This window comes from Aphelocoma coerulescens, chromosome 7 (assembly GCF_041296385.1).
Source record: "Aphelocoma coerulescens isolate FSJ_1873_10779 chromosome 7, UR_Acoe_1.0, whole genome shotgun sequence".
Lineage (NCBI taxonomy): Eukaryota > Metazoa > Chordata > Aves > Passeriformes > Corvidae > Aphelocoma > Aphelocoma coerulescens.
Window position 1 is genome coordinate 28,232,503 of NC_091021.1, and position 17,362 is coordinate 28,249,864.

General features: G+C 44.8%; 1 protein-coding gene across 1 annotated transcript in view; it reads left to right on the top strand.

The window, feature by feature from the left end:
- Positions 1–6,083, top strand: part of GLI2 (GLI family zinc finger 2) — a 191,194-nt gene extending 185,111 nt beyond the window's left edge. Inside the window, exon 14 of the mRNA XM_069021030.1 lies at positions 963–6,083. Coding sequence (XP_068877131.1) covers positions 963–3,319 — 2,357 coding nt within the window. The 3' untranslated portion in view covers positions 3,320–6,083. The remainder of the gene's footprint in view (positions 1–962) is intronic.
- Positions 6,084–17,362: the final 11,279 nt, after the last annotated feature.

Sequence of the window (17,362 nt, forward strand, 5' to 3'; positions counted from 1 at the left end):
TGGAGGAATGAGGATCATTTCTTATTGCCTCCGAGTCCTGCTTTGCTAGATTAAGATGTCAGGTAAAATGGACAGCTTGGGTGTAAACACAGCCATCTGGTGATGTGCAATAGAAGCCCAGGTGCTCAGTTCTACAGACCTATGAAGGGAGGCAGAGGTGTTGGTGTCCTTGTTTCTGAGCTTGCCCAGAACCTAGACACAGCTGTCCTCATTGTCCCCGTTACAGCCTCAAGACTGCTTGCATTTCTTTCAGCAGTAACAGTTCCCCAAGGGCTAATGTGCTTCCTGGGAGACCACTGGAGCACAGCAGCAATCCAGACAAGACCTCCCTCCATAATCTTGCTCTGACAGGCCTTTTGTCACTTCAGAAGCTCCTGGCTATTGCCTCCAGCTTCATAGGCTTGTTTCCCACTGCTGGTAATTCCTGATAAAAGCATCTTTATGAACCCTCTAGAGATCCTCTAACTTTTCCAAGAAGTCCCAAGGCATAGTGCCTGGGTTATACTAGACCTCAAAACTTCTTGGGTTACTCTTGGAAGAGCCTTTGAATGTCAGCCTTTGGGCTCTCAGCCTGCTATCCCTGACTGCTCTGCATCTGTCCCAGAGGGCAGCTGTGGTTGCAGCTATGTTCTGTCCCTGTGGCACTGTTCACACCAGTCCAACCTTTGTCCTACTGAGGGAAGCCCATGTGGAGATATTTCCTCAGAAGCTGAGTTTAAGGGGTGTACATGTTACCAAGTCTCTGCAGTAGGGACTTCTTTCCCCAGACTTCTTGCTCCCTTTGCATGAACATGGAGCTAGAAATGAAGCTTTGAATTCACTAGCAGCACATGAAACTCACCATCACTCCCATGAAATATTTGGGGGTGGCTTTGTGGGTCTGTATTCTGGCACCTAGAACACTACCAAGTGAAATTTCTCAGCTAACTAGACCTTTTCCTTCCCTGCAACCTTTCTCTCAGGCTCTGTTCTAGAAAATAGTGGTGGTTCTTCTGCTATGCTGCCTAACCCCAGAATAATGGAGCTGTCTGTCAATGAGGTTACAATGCTGAACCAACTCAACGAGCGCCGTGATAGTACAACAAGCACCGTCAGCTCTGCCTACACCGTCAGCCGCAGATCCTCAGGGATCTCCCCATACTTCTCCAGCCGCCGTTCCAGTGAGGCTTCACATCTTGGGCACCGCCCCAATAACACAAGCTCTGCTGACTCCTACGACCCGATTTCCACAGATGCCTCCCGCCGGTCGAGCGAGGCGAGCCAGTGCAGCGGGATGCCAGGACTGCTGAACCTCACACCAGCTCAGCACTACAGGCTGAAAGCCAAGTATGCTGCTGCCACAGGGGGCCCTCCTCCGACCCCCCTGCCAAACATGGAGAGGATGACCCTGAAGAACAGGATCTCACTTATGGATGGACCAGACCCCACCTTGCCCTCCATCCGCCTCCCGCCAGGCCCCAGGCGTTGCAGCGATGGTAACACCTATGGCTACCCATCAGCTCCAGCATTTCCCCAGGAGGTGCAGGGCAACTGCACCAGACGGGCAAGCGACCCAGTGAGGAGACCTCCCGGAGACCCCCAGGCTCTCCCACGAGTTCACCGCTTCAACAGCACCAACAGTGTGAACCCCTTCCATCCTCCACATGCCACAGACAGGAGGAATTTTGGTCTCCAGAGCTACGGGCGCTCAGATGGGAGCCTGCCCCGGCACACCTACTCGCCCCGACCACTGAGCATCAGTGAAAACATTGCCATGGAAGCCATGTCCGGGGAGACAGACGCACCCATTGGAGATGATGACATTATGCTGCCAGATGATGTGGTACAGTACATCAAATCCCAGAGCAATGGGACAGTGGCTGAGAGCACTTCCATGGGGTACAGCAATGACATGCAGAACTTCCAAGGAAGTGGGAAGCTGCAGCCTCCAGCCTTGACCAGCCAGCGCAGGATGGCGGTGGCTGAGGCAAGCATGAGCCACTTGGGACCCATGATGGCAGAGTGTTCCATGAGTTTTGATACTTCTTCAGACATGAATAAAAATAACATGCCTGTCCAGTGGAATGAAGTCAGCTCAGGCACAGTTGATATCATGTCCAATCAGTCGAAGCAGCAGTTTTCACAAGGGAACTTAGCAGTGGTCCAGCAGAAGCAGAACTTTGGTCAGTACCAGAACTACAACCAGCAGCAGATGCAGCTGCCAGACAACAGTATGAATGTAACACAGCAGAGCTTTATGCAGAGAAACATGGGCATGGATGGGCAGAGGCTAAACTGCATGCAGCTGCGGCAGCAGCCCATGAGCCTAGGTCCCAGCATGAACCCTGACATGGGCTTGCACTCAGGGTATAACCAACCTCATCAGATGCTGAGCCCCAGTGCAATCAGTGGCAACCCAAATCAGATCTCTCCTAATTGTAGCAACATGGCAGCAAAGTCCGGACCCCACCTTCACCCTCAGCAAATGGACATGGCAACCGACCCTTCTTTGATGGTCAGGAGCAACAGTGAGCGCACAGTGCTTGGACAGGTCATGCACGAACCAAGTCAGCAGAACTACTCATCTCAGCCAAGCCACCTGAACTTCCCTGTGGCTCAGGAGACCTTTCCTCAGCCCATCATGACCTCCAATCAGCCCAGTTTTGAGCCTCAGCAGAGCATGATGGGTTCAGCTGTGCAGGCGTATCCTCCTGGCATGATCCAGCCTCGTCCCCCGCTGGAGCCAAACCCAGGCAGCAGACCCCGAGGGGTCCGCACCACCCAGCAGCTGGGCTACATGAGAACTCCCCATCCTACGAACACCATCAGCCCAGGCCAGGAGACGACGGAGGCCATGCATAAAAGAAGCAGCGACATGTTGCTGGCACCAGCCCAGCAGTGCGCGGACGGCACGAGGGACAACAGCTTGATGTACTATTACGGCCAAATCCACATGTATGAGCAGAACAACGGCTTCGATAACCACGCGGACTGTCGGGTCAGGCAGCAGCAGTGCACACAAAACAGCAAGCCAGCCACTCTGCCTTCCCCAGGAACAAACCAGGTGTCCAGCACAGTGGACTCTCAAGGTCTTGAGCCACCCCAGATAGATTTTGATGCCATCATGGACGATGGGGACCATTCGAGCCTGATGTCGGGAACCCTGAGCCCCAGCATCCTGCAGAATCTCTCCCAGAACTCCTCTCGCCTGACGACTCCACGAAACTCTCTGACACTACCCACCATACCTGCAGGGATAAGCAATATGGCAATAGGTGATATGAGCTCCATGCTAACCACGCTGGCAGAAGAGAGTAAATTTCTAAACATGATGTCGTAATGGTAAAGCACAAGGCCTTGGTGCTATCCAAGGGGCTCTGCGTGAAGCAGTTGTATGAATGTGCTTGTCAAAAATAATGTTTCAATAGGGTAGGGTTTTTTATAACTGTTAAATACATTAAAGGATTTCAAAATGAAAATTTTAAAAAGTCTGTGTACAGAATTATGTAAACTATATGCAGGCAGTACCACAAGGGTGCACCTCTAGTATTATGTTTTTGGCTTGGTTTCCCAGAGCACTGAACAGTATCACCACCAAGCTAGGAGCCAGCATGAGGGTGGTTAGAGATGAAACCCTCCCTTCCGGGAAGCCCTGTAAAATAGCACTCCCCATCATTTTCCATTAGTTACATTTGCAAAAAAATTTCGTTTTCAACCCACCCCAGAAAGAAATGGGAGGATGCGGTTTTGGTTAGAATAAAAGCCATACTATGTATTCTGCTCTGATGAGAGTAGGGTTTAGTTACGTCTCCAAACAAGCCCTCTGCCAGCAGTATTGTTTTATACCGTAAATACCTTTGTACCTTGCAAAGAGCAGTGATTCCAAACGGCTTCTCGGCAAAGTGCCTTACCATGCTTTCTTGTTAAGTAGCCAAGGCCTCTCTCTTCCTTTAAAAATCAAATATAGTGTATTGTCAGAAGCGTATATAAAATGTACATTTATAAAAACATAGTGGTGTTTCTGAGAAAACATTGGAAAGACACATTGATGAGACACATAAAAGGTGAATGCACACTTTGATCAGATGTGTTTACAACGTGGTTTATATCATGTGCAGAGTGGAGCAGAGGCCGGGGAACAGCAATCACTGGGAAATAATCCCCTGTGGCAGGAAGGCTCTGGCGTGCAGACTGACACACATGCATAACTTTGCACCTTCTGAACACAGTGACTTTCTGTGAGTGCCCCACATGCATCTTTAATGTCAGAGTGCTGGAGCACGCATTACCGTATCCCTTGGAGCTTTGCAGCAGCTTCTCTCTCTGGCGGGTTTTCCGTGCTGAGATGCTCACATAAAACAAGTGATGGTGATGGAGAGAGTTTTATGATCATTTTAGCTGAATGTGCACTGTGGCAGCATTGGGGGAGCAGGTTAATCTGCGAGGGTTCGTCTGTGTGATGTGCTCAATGCAGGGCTCTGCCTGGGCTCCATATGCACAACAGGAGCCTGGCTGCACTGATGTGGGGCCAAAACACCCTGCCCCACAAGCAGGCTTGTTGGCATGCACCCAGTGCTAGCTTAACATGTCCCACAGCATGAAAAAAACTGTTGTATCCAAAAAATATACCACAGTCAACCCAAGTTGTTCATTTGACTAGCAGACTGCACCTGCAGCCTGCAGCACCTGCACTAGCAGACTGCACCTGCAGGACCAAACATGTGGATAGTCTCAAAACAAGTATTTCAGTCACAATAGTAGCTTGGTCAGTGAGAATGTCTTGGAAGCATCATTGGGGAAGAGATAGGAGGAGCCTCCCAAAGCCAAGGTCTCCACCAGAGTATAACTGCTCATAATAGTGATCAGCTGTTTCCAGGACAGTCCCACCTGGCACTGAAGTTGATCTTTTTTGCATTATTTATTTTTGCTGTCATTAGACAACAGGGTAGAAGCAGTGGGGTGCATGTACTTGGGAGGAGGCCTTGCTTAACTTCAGACAGCGTTGGACAAGGACAACTCTTCTCATCCTGCTCTCATAGCCTCAAATACTTTGTACCCCATATGTTGAAGGGCAGGGAACAACAGGTTCTTACAACTGGACTGAGTAAGCATCTGCAGAGCTTCACTCTTTCCTTCCCATCTCCCCATCATATCAGTGTGATGTTCTCATTTGCACCTGACTCCGTCTCCTGCACAGGACCAGGACAGCTTTATAAAGGTGCTTTCTGGTGTCTTTGCTTTCCTTTTGCACAAACTGATGTCAGGATCACTGTTCCCAGCATGACCAGGGGCTGACATAAAAATGCCACGTGTTACCTCCAGGCAAACTCTGTGATATCAGATAGGCAGGAGCTGTGCAGTGGTGGATTGGGACAGCTTTGCTGCTGGGTAGCCCTGGGTATGGCTGGTGCAAGGCAGTGCTGTTCAGCATCCCACAGACTCATCCATCCTCATCCCAAATTCAGAGGGTGCACACAGGGTGCTCTCAGCCCTGCCCTTCACCCCTCAATGACTCCTGCTGATGTCCAGGGTGCATGAGGACAGGGAAGCAAAGCAAAGTGCCTGGCTGTTTATTTGTGTCTCCTGTGAAAGTTGTGTTTAAAGGGATTGTTTTATAGTCTGCTGTATATATTCTCCTGCAGTTACTGACCTTGCCCTTGCCTTTGCCTTTGCATTTATGTAAAGAGGGCAGTACGTGTTTTAGGACATTGTATGTTGTCCTGGATCTTGGAGTACAACTGGGCATCTCTTGTGCTGAGATGGATCAGGCTGTCGTGTGTCCTTCAATTGCTAATCTGATTTTTTTAACAGCTGTGTAGGGCAACGATGGCTACTGAGTCCCTCCTCACAGATATCTCATTAGCAAAAGTTCAAATACAAAAGCAAAACCAAATCTCCAATGACTTGGGATTTTTTGGACTTTCCAGTGGTGGTCTTCCTTCATTTACTGAAAAAGTATTATAATAATCTTTCCAGCACTGTATATATTATGTATAGAAGACATCATTACTAAAAGTACTGTAGGTGAATTGTTCTGTCAAATTTATATCTTAAGAACATTTTTAGCTGTTTTCTACATCATAAGAATGGAGGTAACATGCTGAACCTGTATATAAACCTTTTGTACATTAAAAAGTAATTTTTTTTCATAATTCATTGTGTCTGTTGTTATTTCTTTTTATTGGCAAATGGTGGTTGGTCTTGGTCTGTCGTTACCACACCAACACAGTCCATTGGACTCCGGTGGTACTTAGGAACAGCAGCAGGGACAGCACAGGAGAGGGATTCAGAGCAAGGGCTGGACAAATTTGTCAACCAGAAGATTTATGATGAAAATGGCTTGTTGACTGACTTGGTCGTTGTCCAAAAGGAGACAGAAGTAGGACAGATTAGCAGAGCTGTGATGGGCCATGACAGTGGCAAATTGAATATTGGGTTTGGAGAAAGGAGAAATTAATCTGTGCATTATGTATGTGATGGGAAGCAATTATTGTGTGAGCAACTGATAGATACATCAGTTGTGATCTCGTTAGAGTCTTGTCCAGCCTGTGGATGAGAAAGATTTAATTTGGCTGCAGCAAGAGTTAGCTCAGCTACTCAAGAGACTGATTTTCAACTTGTTTTTGTAGAGGTGGGTTGGTGTGGACAGGGCTAGAGCTTTAAGGGAGGGTGAGGAGGCTGTTCACAGGTGATCCTCATGGGTACAGCAATGAGTTTGGAATGAAAGCTGTTGAGCAAAGCAGTTGGCCAGTGAATCAGTGAATTACACTTGATGCAAATGAGCCAGCAGTTTCATGCAGAAGCAACTGAAGGGGGATGCACTCCTTTTCTTCTCTGCAGGATCCTTCCTGAGCTGATTGGCAGAATCAGGTATGTAGAATCAGGTACATATGGGACAAACCCTCACCCTGTCTTCAGGATTCCTACATATGGGACGAACCCTCTGGGTTCCTTCAAAGTCCATGGCAAGAGATTGGCACATCCCTCTTGGGAAATTAACCTTTCTTGTTTTAGACACCTAGAATGGGGTGGACTTTCCTCTGAAAGACATGTGTCACTCTCCTCATTGATTACAGAGAGACCCCAAGTAGCCAGCTTAGATGCCTTCTCCAGTGGGGCAAGGTGAATCCCATGCTCCTGTGGATCTCTTACACCGATCTGGTCACCCTCAGCATGATCTGAGGTTGAGTCAGTGAATGTGTTAATGATCCTGTTAGTCTTTAAATCCATTGGATAAATATCACACCCCTCTGTACTGTCCAAGAACTACAGAAATCACAATAAAAATGCAGTAATATTATTAAAAGGAAATTGTTCAGATCTCTTCTATTGACAAAAGGCTTTGGAGACTCAGATCAGCTCCTACTGCTTTTCTACTTCAAACACTTAAAGTAGGTTTCTAATCTAGATCGAATGCTGCTTTTAGTTGGTGTTTCACTTCAGAGTTCAATCAGGGCACACCTCTGCCTGTGTGAGAACATATTTATTACTTAAACTGGGCTAAGATTTCCTAGGAGCCCACCTGAGGTCATGTACCAGCATGTGCATTTTTACTGCTTCACCATCCTGGAATAAACAAGGAATGAAAGGCTCATTGCTCCAATTGTAAGCAGGTAATAACCCTTCTGCAACAAATGTTGTTTATAAGCCAGGGCTTGGAGTTTATACTACTGTGGCAGCTGCATAATATTCAATTAACCTTCTTTTTAATCAATCGTATCCCTTATGAAAACAAACCATCCTAACAGGTCTGATTCTGACCTTCTTTGGTGAGTGTTAACCTCACTCCACTCCCAAAACCAGTGGGAGCATAGGAAGAGTAAGATCCCACTCTGGGTAAAACCATCACAGCTCTTTAATATTGCACTAATATCTCAGGTTTTCCTGGAGGGGAGAAAAAAGCCCATAAAAGCTACTGTTGCTGGATCTGATTGCACTTACTGAGTACGGAGTCATTCCAACAGCTCTTTATTGCAGTGGTCTCTGTAGGGATGACATAGGGGCTCTTGTTCTTTACGAGCTGTTGGATCTACTTGGAAGCGCATACGTGTTGTAAACAAATGGTGTGTTTTATATTATTGGAAGGACTATTTATGACCAACCAAGGCCTCTTGCAGACAGCCATTTAACTTGTAAGTAAAATGACCTAACACTTAAGAAATTTAGAAGCTACAAAACAACCCATGTTGTGGCCAATACACTTATTTCTCTTTGATTTATGATTCATGTAAAACTTGAAATGGCCATATTAAATATGTTTGGTGTAAAAAAAAAAATGAACAAAGCAATGTTTTCACATATGCTGAGGGTTTGTGACTACTGTAGCTTCCTCCAATTGCACCAGCACTTCTGATTCATTACATGCATCCCTTTGCTTCCCTCCTTCCATTTTCCCCACTCTGACCTATCAGGCAGATATGTCAGGGGCGTAGCTGTATGCCTGCTGTCACCTCTGGAAGAGCTGCTGCACACAACTACAGTGCACTTGCTGGAAACATCTCTCCAAGTGTCGATGGCTTACCAAAAAGCAAATTCTGGCTGATACCTTTGTCTGTCAGAAGCTGTTTTACCATCCCACCTTTACCATCATGTGTAGGGTGGTATCAGCAGGCAGCAGAAGACATAGCAACACACCACAAAAGGCAGCTCCTGCACCAGGAAGCAGGGAATAGGGCTACATAAATCTGTGATTGACATTCCTCTGTCTAGCCTTAACTCTTACTAAGTACAGCCCAGGATAGCCTTCATAGAAAAAGGATGTTTAAGGAAAGACTTTGAAGAAGAAGCTTGGTCTGATGCTCTGAATGTCTTCTAAAGGACTCTCTTTTTTCCCTTTCTCCAGTCACTGTACAGAAAGAGTACAGATTAAAACAACCTCCACAAATGTCACCTCTCCCCTGTCACTATGCCTTTGCTGTTCCTCTTTGGGAAGGACCCCAGTGTGCTCTGCCCATACAAACATCTTCTCTGCCAGGCTTTGACATACACACAGTTGCATTTTTTGACTCAGGAGCACGAGGAACAGCTTTCCTGACACCTGCAGAGTGAATCATGCAGAAGAAGAGCACACATTTCCCAGCTGGATATTGGCCAAAGCACTAAGGTTTGTGCTACAGAGTGGTAGTAGTGGTTAAAATAGATCAAATGAAATGAGGAGAGCAGGAGGGAAGGAAACAAAACTCTGGACAAAGCAGGGCTAATTTTCTTCATGGCTTTGTGTCTCCCAGTGTGTCTTCCACTTGGAAAATTCCATGGGCCATGAGGTGTAACTGGCCATGACAAAAACAAAACAAAGAAGTGATGCTTATGAGGGTGTAAGAGAGATCTAATTTTTAAGAATTTAGATCTGTAGAGCTTCACACAAAGGAATTCTGGAACAAGAACACCATCTTTAGCTCTGTTACCTCTTTTTTACCACTACTTGGTTGACCAGTCATGCGAGCAGGCATCCCCTGAAAAGGTGGTATGACCAGTGGCACCGCAGTCCTATGGCACTTGGAGAGCTTCAGCCACCTGCTCCAAGGGAAACAACCATGGCAGTGACAGCAGCTGAGGAACACAGCTGGGACAGATTCGCAGCAAGCTTGGAAAAGTGCTCCAGCCCCACGCCTGGAGTCTGTAGGTGGGCTGCCCCACCCTTTGGCAGCACCAGCATCCTGCCCTTGGCTGTAGAGCTCAGAGCAAAGGCACTCCCAGGCTCTGCAGCTCAGCCAAGCTGCAAGAAACAAACGTGATTCTCCCTTTCTGCCGCTGTTACTGTAGAGCGAGAACTTGGTAATCTCCAGGTGGCTTCATTGGGCCCCTTTCCCAGCTGGCAAAGCAGCCCTCTGAGAAGGTACCTGCCTGCTGCACTTACCCATCTGATTGGCATCTGAGCAAAGTGTCTCCACTGACTCAAAACTGATGTACTCTTTTTTTTTTTTTTTTTTTGAGCAAAATGTCTTGATACAAATCGTTTAACCTCGGTGTCACTCATCAATAATGACGATAAGTGAAATTCGATGAAATGCACAGAGGATTAAACATCACTCCAGGCACTCTGAAAGAGGGCGGCGTAACCGTATCTGGAAGATCTTAAGGAGGGGTGAGAAAATGGGTTTTGCTCTGCAGTCCAAAAGGCTCCCTGTAGCACCAGCACCAGCTGAGGAGGGTGCTCCACGTGGTGATCCTAATCACATCCTGCAGGCCAGTGAATTTCTCTTGTTAGCAGCTGTCCAAGAACCAAACAGGTCTCACCTTGCTTGAGGAGCTCTCAGGAAATGATCGCTTGTCTTAGCAATGTCAGGAGATTCATCAGAGAATGTGAAAAATGTTTTCAGGGAATAGAAACTGGGGCTGAGCCAGGTGAAGGTTTCTACTTAATTGGAAAAAAAAAAAAAAATAGATCCCAGCATTTCCATCATTAACTGGAAATAAGTGGGAGCATTTTCAACAAATCAGCAGTGGTCTATGCGTTGAAAGCACCAATGACATCAGTGCATTTGAGAAGCTTTTCCTAGAGAAGACAGCCAGCTTTGTGGTCATTGAACACTTCCAAAAAATGGTCTGTATTTGCCCAAATTATAAGGGAAATTTAAAATCTGAACCCATTCAAAAGCTTTCCCAAAATTTAACACATACTAATAATACATCAATAACTTATCCTAAAAACCCTCCAAATCTTAACCTTGAATTTACAAGAGCATGGGGCTGAGACATGACTTCTCAAGTAGTCTTGTAAAAAAGTGACATCAAAAAGATTTTCAACTAAACTATAATCTGTGCATTTCTTCGATAATGTTTTAACTGTCATTTACATTAAAAAAAAAAAGATTTATTATGCAGAGCTGGGCTGGTTTCATCACAGGTGAATCAGTACCAGAAAAAGTTAAATCTCTCAGGAGCTCACATGGAGTTCTTTTCCACTCCTGCTCTTTCTATGGAGTTGGTCTGCTTGCAGGAATTTGGGATGGAGCAGATCCCACAAAAGAAAAAGGTGTAAAATAAAATGAGGGGCTGAGGGCCTTTTAGATTAGCATCATCCCTCCTTTTAACAGGAAAAACCACATTTTTAGTGGTGTTTAAAATTATTCCAGGTAACACACAAAATACTGTACTGTGTTGCAATTAGATTACCTGAGGTAAAATCTCTTTCCCAGCCCTTATTTAAGTGCTGATAAAGTCCTTCAGGCAAAGCACTGGCCCACAGATGTTCCAACAGATTCAGCAGGGCTTAGAAAGGGCTTTTTTGAGAGTACAACTGGCGAACAAAAAAAAGGTGTTTTCTCCCCTCAGAGTAAATCCCAGTGATAGAGAGGAAGAGGTTTATTGTTTTAAGATATTTCAAACACCTTTCATACTAATGAAAATAAATTGACATTTTTTTGACTAAAAATAGCAGGAGAACCATCAGAGGATTGCAATTGTAAACTAGCTCTTGTGTACATGCATCAGTGTTCTCTATTAGAGTAAATGAAAGCAACTCAAATTAGGGGAAAAAAAATCCTCAAATGACCTGGCTTTTTGGTCATTTGTTTTTTCTTAAGACAACAAATTTCGAGCCTACCATTTCTCACAGTTAAAACACAGAGCACTCATGGGCAAAACTAGTTCAACCTCTGTCCCACAGAGCAACCTGCTGCTTCCTTTAAGAGTGGGCTGTTTTTTTTGAGTTTTCCTACCATATCCTGGAGTTCTTGTTTGGGGTTGGGTGTTTGGGGTTTTTTGTTTATAAACTTGCATATGTTACTTTTCTCTCAGGGGAAACCTCCCCTTTACCAGGAAAGTGGCCTTTGTCAAGATGGTCAGCCAGCAATGGGAAAAAGAACAAACCAACTTAGTTTAGGTCCAAGGCCCAAACAATGCCAGTCACAGGTGTGTGCCTTCAATTGGGAAGTCAGAGCTTTCCTTCCACCTCTGCAACTGTGGAAATCCCACTCAGAACACGAAATTCCTGTAAAGAATGTGGTACCTGTTGAGAAAAGTCTTTTCTTTTTCACTGGAAGTTGTAATGAGAGACACAACTGATGCCTTAGGTTTTAACTTTTATATTTTTCAAATCCTGTACTGCTTAGTATGTAACTCTGAAATTCCACATAGCCTGTTAGCTACTGTTCTCTCATGCTGGTTAGACATAATAAACCCTCTCTGGGCCTAAACTCAAGGACACCTTGTTGTCCCAGGCCCCAAAATATGTAAACTAAAGCCTCTGACAGGAGGAGCAAACTTGGGGTAATTACATCATTGCCTGAAATTATAATTGGAGAATTAACCCTGATATAAAAATGGACGAAACTTATAAAAGTATGAAAAACTTGTGACCCAGCGTCCATCTTGGGTGGAGTCCCTCAGAGGCTTTTGACTGCCCAGGGTGTACCTTTGAAGGCCCTTCAAATAAATACCTGCTTTTATTCTCTTACTCTTGTCTAGCCTCTGTTTTCAGGTGGCCACTTTAAGCTCACGGCTGCGAGCATTGGAGAATCACAGAATTATTTAGGTTGGAAAAGATCTCAAAGATCATAAAGTCCATTAAACTTGAATGACCATAAAACTAACACAGCCAAATCCACCACTAAACCATGCCTTGAAGCACCACATCTACACATTTTTTGAATGCTTCCAAGGATGGTGATTCCCACCACTTCCCCAGGAAGCCTATTCCAATGTTTGACAACCCTTTCAGTGAAGAAATTTTTCCTAATATCCTCTCTAAACCTCACATGAAATGCAGCAGAAAGCAGACAAAGAAGCAGGAGTAGGTCTGAGCTTAGTGACAGAAGTGACAAGCTGCATCCACTGAAAGACCCCTAAGGGGTACAGCACAATGTGTGACACCAACCACGTGGAGCCTTCAGAGCGTGCTCAAGGTCACACTCAAAGAAGGACAGCTCAGCATGTGCTCTGTGTGTCAGAAAGCAGGAGATGGAGCAAATCAGGGTATAGCCCGGTTATGTGGGACATTTAAAAGACCATTGGAATGTGTTGGAGACACAATGACTTTGGGTAGGTTTTTTTGGCAGCCATAAGAGATTATTTTTTTGTTTTGCAATGTACTGGATGAGACAATGTGGGTACCATCAAGGCTTCATCTCATTTAAAAGTTTATTTTAATGAAGTCACAATAAGGCCTCCAGCTGGAAAGGTTATTTATTAACCTCTTATTTACAAATTGAGCCCTGATTTGAAAATTAAGGCATTGTAATTTAATATTAACCCACATGTCAGAAAATAATGAGACAAACTACAGGGAAAATTGCATTCCATATTGCAAAAGACCCATTTTATTTATAATGACCAGGATTACAAGTCATGCCAACATTGATGGATCATACTTTAAAAATCTTGATAGCTCATTCATTTCTATAATTATATTTATTACAAATTAAATAAGTTGCGGACACCCTTGATATACAAAGAGACAAAATTAATTTGTGAATCAGTATTAATCTGTCATCAAACTAAATGAACTCCCTTTCTGGCAGTCTACTGAATATAATGTACTGTACCAGACTTTCCATGATCCTTGGGACATGAAAGCAGTGAAACTGCAAGTCCAAGCTGTTGAAGGAACACCTCTTCAGTTGGATGTATGTGATTTCTCAGTACAGCTTTTAAATCAAAAGATTAGACCACAACAGAAAACTTGCCTGACCAACTTCTGGAAAACAAAACAAAGTCTGATGTTTCCAGTCACATCTGTTCTTCGCCTCTGCTCAGAGCAGGAGTAAGATGCAATGTGCAGCTCCTCAGCACTTCTCCTGTGACCCCTATACCTACATCATACTGGAAGCTGAAAGGCTGGTACACTGCTGCTTCCTTTCCTGACCATGCAGGTCCTGAGGCCCTGGGGCAAACCCCTGCACTGTGGCAGCAGTGAGATGTTTGTCCTGGAGGTCCGCCTGAGCTGTGCGGGAGATGCTCACTCCCCTCGGCCGAGGGAGAAGGGGAATGCTCAGATGTTCCTGGATGAGATTACAGACCTTAATGCTCAACAACTGCCACTGTGGTTAGCCAAAACCTGTGCCCATCTGCTCAGGGGTTTTGTGACTGGAGACAAGGAGTTCTGCCAGCTTCAGGAGAACTCAGGCTTTCCTCCAAAGTATAAATTTGGAGAGGGAAAAGGAAAAAAACAAAGGACAAAGACTCAATGCTGCAGGTTAGAGCACATAGTCCCAGTGGACACAAGCAAAGTACAGTAAGATGGGTTGTGGCTACATGTCCCCTTGCCTACAGCATTCCTACCCCAGCATCATCCAGACTCAGTGCTGACAAACTACTGCTTGGGCTGTTCCTCTTTGAAATAGGACATGACTCATCCTAAGGCAGTGGAAGTGTTGCTTATCTGTGGAGGAGGAAATCATCCCTGTATTTACAGACTTATTATTTTTAAATTTCCACTGTATTATCTCATCCCCTTTCCTCTTGTGTTAATCATCATCAACGCCTCTTGAGTTCATCATCTCAGAGGCAAATTTCCAACTCTAGCAGGTTGGACCCCATCTAAAACTGGCCAAAACAACTGAACTCCCCTGCCATAATGTGCTGATCTCTCCCTGTCATTTAGCAGCTAGGATCAACTAATAAAGTGCAAGATGCAGAAATGTCATTCAGAGTTACCTACCCGTAACTAAATAACTTTGTAATGAATGAAAGGCCATTTTGAGCTGCAGCCTTAAAGACTAACTCCATCTCCATAAAGAAAGAAATATGACTCAAGCAGAGGCAGCCTGCATGCAGCATTAACAAGCCCTCTTTGTGTTTCTGTAGGAAAGACTGACATCAAGTGAGTTGTGTCCTTGCATCATCTTCACATTATTTTCCTTTAAAGTTGATAAGTCCACTTCAAATTATTCCTGCAACTTAAGGTCTGCTTGCAGCGAGCAGGTGGGCCCCTTCACTATGAAACAGAGAGTTCAATAGGTGTTTCTGAGCTCAAAAAATTGTCTTAACTTAGCTAGAGAACAAGAATGGTACCTGGTTTAGTAATATAACAGTAATTAATTCTGACTGTTCATAGAGGAAAAACTCAGTGTTGCCAGAAGGAATAATTTATACATCTTTATATGACAGTGTTTTTCCATTCACCTTTTTTGGAGCATTTCCTTCAAAAGACATTAAACCCATACATTACTATTTAAAGAGCTTAATTCAACCCAGGCAATAATGATCCATAAATATTCATGATTTTGTTTTAACATTAAAATAACATCTGTTTCAAAACATCTGCAATCTGTTTTCAATGCTTCGGTAACATTTAAATTAACTGTAACTAATACAATAAACCACTATTAGGGATAATGATAATGAAGGATGCCCTATTAAGAGACATGAACAACATGGAATTGAATGAAAAACAAAATGGGGGGTGGAGGGGATGAACCCAACGGTCAGATACCAAAGCTCCTTGGAACTTAAATCCACCATTCTGGGAGAGTTTCCTGTGTACAGGACCATTGTTTAACCATCTCAGACACTGCATCTCTCCTCCACTTGGATCTTGTTCAAATTTCCACTGCTAGGGCAGTAATTTATGGTGGAGGCAGTGTGACTACTTTTAACACTGGGGTGGAAGGGAGACTCACTCTCTCCAGCTGAGGGGGCCTGCAAAGTATTTCTGAGCTGGGAAAGCAGCTCACAGTGTGCCCAGGGCTCTCCCAGCCAGATGTGCTTAACAAGCCTGTTAACCTTCCACCCGGCAGCGTGATGTCCCCGTCCCCAGCGAGTGCCGATGGCTGGTGACTGCACTCACGTCTGCGCTGTGCTCCAGGCCATGGGGTTAACCAAAATGATTAACTTCCCCTCAAAAGGGGCTATTGTTTTCTGCTGTGATGTCTCCCTGTGGCCAAGACAGATGACGTCACTGCACATCTGTATATCGTTGCAAGGGTGAAGGTGAAGGTCAGGCGTGTGATGGTGCTGGGAAGGAAGGTTCTCATCCTCTGCCGGCAGCAGCCAGTGGGCTGACACTTGGCACCCAGCTCCATGAGACCTGCATGGACCTCATGCCCACAGCCCCCAGCTGGAAAGTTTTACTTTCATGGAAAGCCTCAGTGGGTCACCAGTCATAAGTTAAAAATTATATTTAAGGGGCTTTGTGGCTTGTTTAGTTTTTTTCAAGGCAGCCCTTCCTCTTTACGTCTCCCACTCCCTAACAAAAATCCAGGAGGCATTTCTAATCTCCTGGATGTAACGTAAAAGGCAAAGGAATATAGCAGCTGGTTTGCTCTTATCTAATGATTTTTTCAAAGTAAATTCTATGTTATAATACATTTTTTCAGTCAAAACAAAGCCGAGACTTGCCACACATCTGTACAACCTTTATGCAATAAGAGCAGCTGTTTACATTGTCAGGATGACATCTTTTTACACCAAAATGCCCAGGCAATCTAAAGAGACCATAGCATGGGTACAAACAGCTCCAAGAATAGCCCTGGAGGCTGTTCATCCTCGCTGGCCCGAGTGCTGCACCCCTGGCAGACACCCTGCATCCTGGCCGTGCTCCCAGCCCCTGGCACCGGCTGGACCAGGTCCTGGCGGGCCACCACGGAGCCGTGCCTCTGTGCCTTTCCAGCAGTGGCAGTAGCCCGTGGAAAGCAGAGCATAAATCCAAACCATTTAAAGTGTGATTAAGACTTCCCCTGATTACTGCTCTGCATGATATTGAATGCTTCGGCTGTCGGTGATTTATTGAAGTAATATATAATATGCTGCATTCAGTTAACAGTCCCTATCAAGCACAATCTAGCTGTAAAAAAAAAAAAAGAGAGAGAGAGAGTCAGAGACAGAGAATGTGCTTTAACAGAAAATCTCCCTGGATTTAAAGGAAATTGAAATATGTGCATGGTAATCTGTGTCCAAGGCTTTTAGCACTTTAAAAAGTGCCAGTTGCTAATACCACTGGCTAAAATCAGCATTTCTTCAATCGCTAGTGGTCCCAGTGCCATCCTCACCCACTCCTTCTCTCCACCACCACCAACTGGCTCCTTCACCTGCACTACTTTAGCTTTTTTTTTTTTTTTCAGTTTTATTCCAGAGTGAAGTTTCAGTTTCAGGTTCTTTAGCAAACGAAAAGCTGTGCCACAGTGTTTTTTGTATCACCACCAGCACCAAATCAGAGCAGAGGAGGTAAAACTGGAGGTAACTGTAGTCTGAAGGGGAATAAACTGGGGCTGTCATTAAAAGAAAGAAAAAAAAAAAAGAAAAAAAAGCAGTATAACCACTCAGTATAGTTCCAGTGCTTTAAATGCTTCAGCTTTATAGCAGAAGTAGCTATTAGTTATGCAGGGAAGAGGTTTATTTATTTTCATATATGGTACTTAATGCATTACTGCTCCTTTAGGATCTAATTCAATGAGATACCTCTGCAGTGGGCTAATTTTAAGGTGTCATCTTCAATTAACACTGA